Here is an 11,586-nt window from a genome sequence, read left to right as displayed (position 1 = left end):
CTTCAGTCACTGATCTCAGGGCAAATAAATTTCCGCACAGAATCCAATCTACACAAATGAGTGAATGTCGTCTAAGATATCCAACGTGTTTCAGAATTGAACTAAGTCCCATCAACTTTGGTCTTTTTTTTGGCAATGTGCAATCATTAGGTTACCGCCAGTGGTCGGGAATAGAGATTAAGGGAGTTCACAACGGGTTACGAACTGAAGTGACTGTTTGAGGGTTGATCAGGCCTGGAAACGTTTAGGAATACACTCCATCCTGGCCACTGAGCTTCCTGGGATTCGTGAGATAGAGAGAGAAACCTTTCCCTGTTCAGTCCTCCATCCCTGCAGGTGCTCTTGTGTCCTTTCTATCTCACCATTTAACCCATTTATCTCTCCACCCCCTCGGCTCACAGCCTCATTCCTGATGAAGGGCTTTTGACCGAAACGTCGACTCTGCTGCCCCTCGGATGCTGCCTGAGCTGCTGTGCTTTTCCAGCACCGCACTCTCGACTTGTAGCCTTCTTATCTGTGTGCCTCTCCGCTCCCCATTTCCAGAGAAGCAACAATAACCACTTTCGAGAACTGAGAATTAAGGTTTTTTTTCGGAGCTGTTATAGATGAGGTGGGCAGATGCTTACATCTGGGATCGTCGTCCGCTCTACTGAACCGCAAATTCAATGTTTTTCTTAAACTCCCCAAGGAATATTACTCCTCACATCATAGCCTCGCCTTCCAAACCAGCTTCGACCTGTAGGTCGTCATTTGCAGACAGAAACAGAGCAGAGTCCAGCTGTTGTTTGAGAAGATAATAATGTGAATTATTTTCTTTCAATAATGACATAAGTTCGGTCTTTTTTTCGCTCTCTGTCTCTGAACACAAAATGTGAACTATTTGATTATTCCCCACCGATATTAAAGAAGTGAAGTTTGGGACTGAAACACGTTCCATAGTTGCAAATAAAGCCTAGTGAAAATTGCCGAGTTCAAGTAACTCTTGCTAAAACACAATAGTGTTAAATGGTGCTGAACAATGTGACTTATTCAGGCAGGTGTGGAAAACGGATGTGGATCAGGAATGGCCGTCCAATTCTGCAGCTAGAGCTGACAAGGTAATTTCTGCTTTGAAATGGTACAGAGCTCAATAAATAATGAAAGACTTTTTTTTTCCTCAGGATTTTCCAGAAAACATATAATTATCCCGAGATATCGCGCAAACTACGGAATGCCTATGATGTGTGACTCTCCCTCACACCGCACTTAATCCGTAATTAAACATTTGGCCAATGTTCCCGAAACGGCCAACCTCACGTTTGATTTATCTGCGGACTGCAGAATCGTGTCAGTGCCTCAGTGACTTGACTGAGTCAAGTGCGCTTTCTCCGGGGCAGTTTCCTTCCGCACTTGTTGATGTTGAATGTCTTTCTGCAATGGCCGGGCACAATCCAAATCAATCCACAAAGCGCGCTGCGTGGAAGACCCGAGTGGTTTTATGAGCTTCGCGGGTTGATGATGACCATTCCATCCCTTTTACCTGATCTAAGGAAGAAATGGCGGTTAAGAGCGCCATTTGAGTCTGATTTGAATCAGAGGGTTATATTTAATCACTCATTCGCACTGCGCCCGATGACATAACCCAGATAACGGGACCCCGTTTCTGTTTGGTTATTGATTGTTTTGTCTCCATTGGTCCAATTGTAGTGAAAATGGTTAAATTATTTTGCTTTTAAGCATTGTCATTGAAATTAGATAAATCTACTCCTGGGAGGAATCCGGCTATATTCCCTTTTCCTCTTGTGTCGACCAAATTCGTACCGTGTTCCTCAGAGACAAAAAAAAGAGATAATAAAACTGATAATAACGAAATCCGCCTCTCTGAACAACACTGGCAGTTAGATAACTGCACCTTTTACACAATTACGTTTGTCTTTGTGATAAGACGGTCACCCTGAGGGGTGGGTGATACAGAGGGAGAGACAATAAACTGCTGGCTGACATTTTAGGGACTTTGCCAGTCAATGTTAGTCCCACTGAGGTGCTGACAGCGAGTAATTAACATTCAGTCAGCATATAACCACCAGTCTTTGGTTAACTAGTCATAAAAATACACCTATTGATCTCCTGCGAAATTCAGGCGAGATAGTTTCCATCAAAACCCAACTATATTTACCGACACTCACTTATAAACAGCGCGTGTCCAAATATCTCTGCGAATTAATTTACCAGCGGAAAGTACAATACGATTAAATGTCGTCGCTGACTGTTATTTTCCAGCTCCTACCAACTTCTATCGATTATCGATTTATTATTCATCAATTTTCTTCATCCAGCCTGAAAACTCTCCCTGTCCCACTGGGGAATTCTCTCGAACCGCTAAATCATAAGCGGTACGTTGTACCATCATTTTGCCTATATATCTTTTTAATCAAATTGTATTTTAAGGGCTTATCAAGAGGGTTGTAAAATAAACCCAACCAGCACTCTTAAGTTCGAGGAAATCGATTAGAATAACGTTCAACGCTGATATGAATCAGAAGCTGCGTTAGTAAATAATACGGAGAGGGTCGAATAGGGCTGGGACCGTTAATATGTGCATCGAGTTAGGGTTTCTCAAGGCGAGATCTGAAACAAATCCTATCTTCATCTTCATATTCAAACAAGGATACTCCATATTAACGCTGGCAACTCAGAATCTATTCGTATCCCTATCCGGGTTCAACCTCAAATGTATTAACTGAAATTAGCGTGCCATATAATAGAGCGGCCGTGAAGTTGTTCTAACAATGAACTTCCACGTTCAGACAAGTAAGTGTTATCCCCACCCCAGAATGTCTGTTATAGGGATGAAATCAAACACAGAAGAGGGATGCTGGAAATCTGAATAAAAAAAACCCAGAAATTGCTGGAGAAACTCAGCAGTTCTGAAGAAGGGTCACTGGACTCGAAACCTTCACTGCTTTTTTTCTCTGCCCACACATGCTGCCAGACCTGCTGAGTTTCTCCAGCAATTTCTGTTCTTGATTCATAAATGATGTAGCTTGCAGCTTGTCGGCGGGTAAACGCTCCAGATGAATTGCTGGGCGATTTGGAGGGTTTTGGAGATTGTGCGGCTGGGACAAGGTGGTACAACATTAACAGGAAGCCGCGCAAGGCAATGTCCAGGCAATCGGGCCCATACAGCGAACCAGGGTGAGTTCATCAGAGCACGGCTGTGAATCTCGATGACACCCTCAGCTGGAGTGTGCGCACCGGGTCTGAACACTAGACGGACAAGCGGAAGCCGACCCTGGAACTATATGATGTACGTTGAAACATTTTTTTCCCCGCACTCGGAAAGAGAGGGCCAAATGTTCTTTCAACAAAATCACTTCAGGAATGTAAAGCATTGAGCCCTCCCACCCTAGACAGACTCGACCATATTTATATATATTTTTAAAAAGATGTATGTTCACTTGTGAAGACTAATAAATCAGACGCGAATGCAAAATATTAAATATTGAGATACCTCCGCACTGCTGTGGACGCGCCGCTAGCTCTCGGGACAAGAAAGGCGAACGGATTTCACTGGGGACTCTCTCACACTTTCAGATCAGCGTCCTGCTGCCTTTTCGGGTGTCGCCCTTGTTTTACCGAGCTGTGTTCTCCCTGTCGCCGAGATCCTCCATCGGTTAAGCGGTCCGGATGCCAGCTCAGTTTGCTGGTCAGATCTTTCAATGGTCCCGCCGTCAGACGGCTCTGACCTTATTGACTCCATCAGGGAAGCGAGAGGCTTTTCCCGGGGAGTAAATAACAGATTATTGCGGTTAATAATTAAGTAATCATTAATGGGAGCACACCTCCTTGAATGACTAGCCGACTCAGGGCAATCAGCTTGCAAGCCACATCCGACCAAGTGAGACTTGCAGCTAACTCCAGGGTGAGGTAATGCCTTTCAGTCTTGTTTCGCTTCTTGCTGCAAGTGACACCTTTGCACAGACGCAGTGAGGGGAAACTCGACAAAAGTTCTCTCCCGTCGTTTTATTCCAGAGAATATTCCACGAGCGACTGAGTAAAATCACTGCGCCCTCTCTATCTGAAAATATTAATAATGAATCCTTTCCACATAAAAAAGGGAGCTCATATTTCAATAAATTTGAAATCAGCAACTCGCTTAGCTCAGTTCCAGATCTCTCAGCAAACTCATGACAGACCCTGCATTCGGATAACAACCAATTGTTTTTATTTTGAACACACACCGCACTTGTCAACCTGGGGGCTTGATTTGTTAATACTTCAACCCCCGTTACCACAAGCACTGACCCCCACCACAGGAGGAGGTGGGGTGGGGTCAGATTTCCCACTTCTGCATTTCCAGCAGAAAGCTGGGAATAGATATTAGGAAAGTGCGCGTTTGAACAGCTCATGCTTTTCGTCGGCTTTATAATCAGCTGGAAAGCCCACGGAGAGTGGGTGTTGAATGCATGGATTCTGAATCAACCTTGCGAGGTATGTTACGGCACCCTTCTCCTCTCTCCCCCCCCCCCCCCCCCAGTTGCGGGCAGATAGGTCTTCAATGCAGGCCTTTCAGCCTAGGGGTAGGGACACTGCTACTGCGCCGCAAAAGTGCCACAGTTTTCCAAAATTGCATTCACAGACGAGTGGAAAGTCAGGATTGTGGGACAGTTTGCCGTTCTATCCGCTAGGTGTCGCACTGTGAGCGACTCAGCACCCTTCTGCAAATCTACAAGTGTGAGGGCATCGAAGCTCACACACAGCAGTGAAGGTAGAAACCCTCTAACGCCACATTCATACTACAATCTTCCCCATTACCAAAGGCAGATCTAATAAACTCTTGTAAAATTTTGCATAGCTGACAGGCATCTATTTGACATTAAAACTAGCTATTATTTCGCCGACAAAGTACTACCGATTACAGCTCTATGTTTTACACAAGACTCATTGTTAAGAGTCACCCAGGAGGACCTTACCAGTTTAAATCCCTGTCTGGTGAAGTGTTAGAGCCTGAGGCTGCGCGGCTTCTGATAGGTTTCCAGGTTTTCATCTTTGGCAAAAACTTGGCTTCACTGGAAATGGATCCATGGCGTAGAAACAGGTGGAATGTTCCTCGGTGCCGTGCAGGAGTTTGAGGGTCGCTAGCCTGGCTCGCGTCATCGCTGGCGGTTCGCTGCCACTAACTGCAGAGTCCCCGGGACTTGAAGTCAGAGCAGCCGAAGGCTCGGTGGGGATACATTATTATTGACTGGTGTTGAGCCGAGGCTTGAGGCATGGAACCTGTTGTCAGAAGACATACGCGGACAGATAGCGATACCCTATTAAAACACAATAAAACGCAACAATAAAATAAAGGATATATTTTTAATCTGATCACAATATTTACAAAACTTACTATTTTAAAATAAATAAGATATTCTTCCGGAACACGTCTAAATGTTATAGTAACAAATATTTGAATGTGGATTTTTCTGGATGTGTGCTATAAATGCATACCCAATGTGTAAATATGGAATACATACACCCATCTATAGAATATATAGGTTTTACTGAGTACGAGTTATATTCTGTGTATGTAATTCGTTAAATAAGACTGATATATTATACCGTTGTCTCAAATAAACACCTTGAAGGAGTGTATTTGTATTACTTTTTCCAACTTTAGCAAGAAGTCAGAATTCCTTATAAACAGGAAGATGTTGGCCCATTATTTTGAATGTAAAACTAAGTCTATCAGATGTTCTTTAAAGTATTTTTAAAACGTTCTTAACCAGCTTAATAGTCTTCAATAGAACAGCATTTCACTACTAATCCAGTGAACCCGGTTGCACCAAAGTCATTCGCTACTGAAATGTGTACATTGTGAAACACGGTCACCTCAGTATTTACTGACAATATAAAAAACATACGGTTTTGTTTCACAAATTGTATAAGTCATGATTGTATTCACTGTTATTTTAATTATAAGCTCGATTTGGTATTTTGCTCTGTTTTAATAATGAAAATTCCCTGTAACTAATTGCGACGTTAATGCTAAAGCCAACGGGAATCGATAAATGATGCCCAGCACTGAACCGGGCTGCTAGTGGGTGGAAGACAGTATAGGTTCATTTCATTTTCACCGCTTGAACTCTATTGTCAGCGAATTGCTTTGATAACAACGTCGTTTCAGATGGCATTCAGAACAGTTAATCAAGGAAAAATATTTTTCTGCCTTTGGATGTTCGAAAAACCATCGAGTCTCCGCCGTTTTTGAAGTCCATTAACCGTGAGGCAGCAGAAAGATATCTAACTCGGCAGAACCGAGTCAGTGACGGAACAAGGAGAAATATTGAGTATTGAGCATTCATTATAAACGACTGATTCTGAATAAACAGACTTTAAGTGTGTGTGTGTGGGGGGGGGGGGGGGGGGCGAACGTGCATTATCATCACAATTTAATTCATCCACGACTGATTTGATATCGATAGATCTCTTTTGAAACCAATTGCAGACTTCTCCCTTGAACATCACCCCCTTTGATGCGTAATGTTATAATGGCGAGGAAGACGGCAGATTGTAATGACCTGGAAAAAAAACAAATTAACTCTGTGTCATTATGTGAAATAAACTTCAGATCACTCGATATGTGCCACTGGTAAAACCCAGAACCACTATCACGCTGGCATCTGACTCCAGCGCCTTGTTGCGCCTTTGCATTTGTTTAAATTACTAGACATATAAAACATAATTAATCGACACCTTCTTTGGGAAACCCGTTCAATTTAGACTCTGATTCTAGCCATATGGTTCTTGTATAACGGGACATTTCCGGTCAACACATATCCTTAAAGCATAATGCCAACCTTAAATTAGTTCAATGAAGCAAATCGCCGTCAGATGTGTTGTTTTCAAACGTTTTTAAGTAAGAATGTGCTCTGGGTTTTGCCCACCTCCCTCCACACTATTGGAGTCTCAATGCTCTTTCTGGTCAGTTGCTTTCGGTATGTAAATGAAGGAGGGGGCGGGCCTTGTCCATCCTCCAATGAGGAGGGGTAGGCCTCCGTACGTTGGTACAGTCTGAGCCAATCCCCAAGCCCATTCCTCGCCCCGGCCCTTTGATTGACGGGGAGGTGGGCCAAGCTCTTGTGCACTTTCCATCCGGAGCACTTCTCAAAACGTCTCAAAAGTGATGGGAGGCTTTTATTACCACCGGCTGCTTCATGTGGGGCGGCAAGGCGAGAGCTGAAAAAAAGTCTAAACCTCTTATTGCGTTTTTTTTTGGGGTCGGGTATAAAAAAAACCCCAAACTCTGCAAACACTTCTGAGAGCAAGAATATCGACCCCAATCAACAGCTTCTTTCCCCTTCCCCAACTATCACCGTACCTGGGAAATCTAACGGGAGAGTGTTTCTGAATCCTTTTTTTTATATTAAAAAAACAAGATTCCCCAAATTGCAAGGGTAGCGGAAATTCTTGGACTTTCTTCGACCTGAAGCTGCCGCTGGTGGTGTTTACATCCAACTCTCTCGCCCCCCACCCCTCTTCCTCCACCCCCTTTTCTCCTGTCTTCCCTCCCCTTTCCTTGTGATGACTTGGTGACTGGTTCCGACCACTTTTTTGGTGATGTTAGCGGTCGGACAGATGGAGGGGAGCCGCCAGAGCGCGTTTGTGCTGAGCAGTCCGCCCTTAGCGGCCCTGCATAGTATGACCGAGATGAAGAACCCCTTAAATCCTTACTCTCTACAGACGGGGCCCGGCTCAGTCACCGGCCCTTCCTCCATCTCATCGTCTCCTAGCCCGGCGGGGATTATCAGCGCGGCCGCTTCCACGGGGCTCAAGTCGACCTCCAGCCTGCCCGGTTTTCTGGCCCAGCAGCTCTCGTCCACCACCCCTCACGGGATTAACGACATCCTGAGCCGGCCAGCGATGCTCCCGGGCGGAGGTGGAGGCGGTGGGAGTGCTGGAGGTGGTGGAGGAGGAGGAGGCGGGGTCGCCTCTGCCCTGCTCTCGGGAATCCCTCGTTTCAACGCCAGCCTCAGCCCCCCTCCCCCGGGGATGTATTTCAGCCCGGGAGCAGCGGCGGCGGCAGCGGCGGCGGCAGCGGCAGCGGCGGTCGCTCGTTATCCCAAACCGTTAGCTGAGCTGCCCGGCAGGACCCCCATCTTCTGGCCGGGAGTGATGCAGAGTCCACCTTGGAGAGATGCCCGGCTAGGCTGCTCCCCGCGTAAGTACAAACCCTTCACCTGCCCCTGAAACAGCAAATATTCATCTTCCTCACATTTTTCCTTCCTTTTGCTTCATTCTGTTTTTTTTAAATGTAAACATCATCGTTTTAAAATGCATTACCCTGATCAACACCATGCGTGATAATTGCTTGTACTTTTGATATTATAATAAATAGCACGAGTCAAACAAATAGTATCCAATTATCAATAACTGGTTATTGCATGTATTTAACTATAGTACTATTTGCTCTTAGTAAGCATTCATTTCTGAGGAACTGTTGATTCGGCCAGTTGACCTAAACTTCTGTCATATTAATTGTCCAGCTGTATTATTCCGTCACCTTGTTCGCATTCTGACCAATGCATCTGTAATCCCTCTCCACATTTCCCTCTGAAATAAACAAGCAGCATTTGTGTTGTTTGACACGCCGCTTGCTGTCTCCTTTCAGATCAGAGCGCCATGCTGATCGATAAAGACGGGAAGAGAAAGCACACCAGACCCACGTTCTCCGGCCAACAAATTTTCGCGTTGGAGAAAACTTTCGAACAAACGAAATATTTAGCCGGACCCGAGAGGGCGAGACTGGCGTACTCACTGGGAATGACTGAGAGCCAAGTCAAGGTAGGATTGCTTGACAGATGCATGTTATCTGCACGGGTACAAACACAAGCACAGATGAAGATAGGTCAACGTAGGGTAACGGCGGGCCACGGGGGCGATTTTCACAAACCTAAATTTGATCGAGCAAAATTGGGGAAATTATATTCTTGAAAAAATGTGAACATTAAAATCGAAATAAGATAATTACAGTAAAACTTTAATAAGCGAGCCGACCCAAACTGCTGCTTTTTGATGTATGAGCGACTGATTCCTAATTAGTGTTAGTTTCAACTCCCAGAAACATCTTAATTTAGCATCTACTGTTCCACTGAAGATTGTGTTTCAAAGTCACATTTGCAGAACCCATGTTTAGCATTTGCAGCCCGCACCTTGTCTTTTACCCTTCGATGTCTTTTTACCCCTCCGTTTGATTTGTTTTGTTTTTGGCGACCAGCGATCGGTGGCAGCGAATGATCTAAGAGGTTAATCATTGGAGATTTATTTTTCCCCCTGCTTTGCGATTTGGAGCGCACTTGATTTTTGCCAAGCGATTGTAGTCCTTTCAGGCACGACCACGATAAGTTGACAACCGCACAAATAAAATATTTCTATCATTAAAACAAATCAGAGAAAGGCTAAGCACATTTATTGTGTTAATCATTTGTAGGGTAATTATTAATAGAACATTGCAAATTGTAATGTATCTGTTTTTAAAGAAAAAGGAAAGAAGCTCTTAATATAGGGATATAAGTAGTTTACTTTTATGAGCTCTTAGATAAAGATCAAAACTGTCGCAGGACTTAATTTATCTCAGTACGCTGTATAAATGGGCTCGTGTATGTGACAAACAGCTTTTCTAGCAGAGAACCAGTTTAAATAGCGCATGGTCAACAATCTAAAACATGCATAATTATTCTTGCTAAGGATAAGCCAGATTTCAATATTTAAAACCCTCATCCAAACCGTGCTTTCTCTCCGAAACGCAACTAAAATGAATACTGTCACACGGGAGTGTAACACGCCTAAGTGGTTCCATAACTCTGAAAGCTAACGGTGGCAGCGCAGCTCCCAGGTGAAAGAATTACTCTGCGCCAGGACTCTCTCAGTCTTGAGTCCTTACACAAGTGTCATTCCAGCTCGGTCAAAATTGCCATCTTCAATCTGCAGACGAAAGTATAACGGATGCAGGTTTCTGACGTGTGCATTCGAGGGGGGGTGGGGGGGACTGACTGCTCAGAGTTTTCACAGGGACTGTAAATCATCCTCTGTGTGTGTGTGTGAGAGAGGGAGAGATTCTTTGTAAACGCATTCCTCCAAGTGCTGGCATTAACTGTGCTGCTTTCGATTCAGGTCTGGTTCCAAAACAGACGGACGAAGTGGAGAAAGAAACACGCCGCGGAAATGGCTACAGCCAAGAAGAAGCAGGACTCGGAGACAGAGAGACTGAAGGGCACCTCGGAAAACGAGGATGACGATGACGAGTACAACAAGCCGCTGGATCCCAATTCGGACGACGAAAAAATCTCCCAATTACTCAAGAAACACAAACCCAACACATTGCACGTTCTTACCAGTGAAAACGAAAGCTCATAGGGAGAGTCCGGGGCTTTTATACTCCTAATCCTGCGGAAACTAGCACTAAACTGTCTATTTACCACTTCTCTGTACATTTTCAGAGATGTATATATTTTTATATATAAGTTATGGGAAGATTTGATGAGCGGTCGAAGCACTAATTTCCACCCGCCTCGCCTCTGAAGGACATTTGAGCTCCAATCTCGAACATTTTTACACCGAGATGGGCACAGAAATATATTCCGCTCAGAGACTGAGAGTCCTAATTGTGAAGAGTGAGGAGCTCCGCTACATGTAAATAGCCCATGTATTAAATGCCGAACAGAAAGAAAAAAAAACTGTGAATATTTATGTGTAAAATACATTTTGTATGAGAACAGATCCGTTTAAAATTAGCATTGGCTTTGGTTTTTAATGTATAGATTTAATTTCATTTCTTCGTGTTTTGGAATCTTGTGGAGTCTGGATGCCAAGTCTCGTCAGAATTTGTGTTTGTGACTTTAAAACAAAAAAAAAGTACGGTGTCTTTTTAATTCGTTAGCGTTTAATAAATTATATTGTAATTCCAATTAGTGACCATCTGGGTGTAGGCTGTTTTAGGAAAGTTTATTTGGCGGTTTCCGGCCTCTCTACCTGAAGCTCTGAGTCGACTCCGGGAGAAGGAACACTTGCCCTAGATTCTCGCACAGATATGTTAAAATTATTTTTTAAACTTGCGGTGATGTTGTGGCTTGGATTTCCCCTTACCTCTCTCTTGAGACGTGATGTTTAGTTGTCTTTTGAGGAAAGAATATTTTTCATGAAAAATGTTAAAACTGTTCCCTAAAAATCTCCCCGGATCTCCACATAACGCCCCCCACACCCCCCAACAAAACAGTCTCCTCTTGGACCTACCTTAGTCAGAAAAATTGGCCGCTTGGACCTGAGGCAATTTTTGGATGATTTCTACATCGAGGTCGCGCACTTTGTAAGGACTAAGTCTGGCGACGGGTCATTAACATTTCGAGCGGTTCCCCTTTGTGGGTGAAATGGACATTTGATTCAGTTTGCCTTCCTACGCTCGACTGTGCTGTGGGCTAACACGTCGGAGCAGAGGAAAGAAAGAAACACGTTTTGGGTTCAATTCTTAAGGTTCAAGTGAATATCCCTCCCGGTATTCCAGAGTTATTTGTTTCCAGGTCTAAAGGCATCTGCCGAGCGATAACGGAAAACGGGTTCAGAGCAATT

The 11,586-nt window shown here is 44.2% G+C and overlaps 1 protein-coding gene and 1 long non-coding RNA gene across 2 annotated transcripts; one reads left to right on the top strand and one right to left on the bottom strand.

The window, feature by feature from the left end:
• Positions 1-407: 407 nt before the first annotated feature.
• On the bottom strand, positions 408-5,181 carry LOC148139907 (uncharacterized). The gene is made up of 3 exons (XR_015753231.1): positions 4,953-5,181; positions 3,491-3,754; positions 408-1,524 (listed from the first exon to the last, which is right to left on the bottom strand). It is a non-coding gene; the product is annotated as an uncharacterized LOC148139907 (long non-coding RNA).
• A 2,068-nt stretch (positions 5,182-7,249) lies between these two features.
• nkx6-1 (NK6 homeobox 1) lies at positions 7,250-11,209 on the top strand. Its single transcript, XM_043673983.2, has 3 exons — positions 7,250-8,182; positions 8,633-8,805; positions 10,135-11,209. Exons 1-3 carry the CDS (start codon positions 7,582-7,584, stop codon positions 10,375-10,377), a joined length of 1,017 nt encoding a protein of 338 aa, XP_043529918.2. The 5' UTR covers positions 7,250-7,581; the 3' UTR covers positions 10,378-11,209.
• The last annotated feature ends 377 nt before the right edge of the window (positions 11,210-11,586 follow it).

The sequence above is a fragment of the Chiloscyllium plagiosum genome, unplaced genomic scaffold, assembly GCF_037043375.1.
Source record: "Chiloscyllium plagiosum isolate Xiang-an unplaced genomic scaffold, Cpla_swu_hap1 HiC_scaffold_36, whole genome shotgun sequence".
Classification (NCBI taxonomy): Eukaryota; Metazoa; Chordata; class Chondrichthyes; order Orectolobiformes; family Hemiscylliidae; genus Chiloscyllium; species Chiloscyllium plagiosum.
Note: the sequence above shows the minus strand (reverse complement) of the source record. Positions and strands in the feature narration are given on the sequence as shown.

Coding starts and splice junctions, on each gene's coding strand:
- nkx6-1 (XM_043673983.2), top strand. CDS start 7,582: ATGTTAGCGGTCGGACAGATGGAGGGGAGCCGCCAGAGCGCGTTTGTG. Junction 8,183..8,632: donor CCGGCTAGGCTGCTCCCCGC/GTAAGTACAAAC, acceptor GTCTCCTTTCAG/ATCAGAGCGCCATGCTGATC. Junction 8,806..10,134: donor TGACTGAGAGCCAAGTCAAG/GTAGGATTGCTT, acceptor CTTTCGATTCAG/GTCTGGTTCCAAAACAGACG.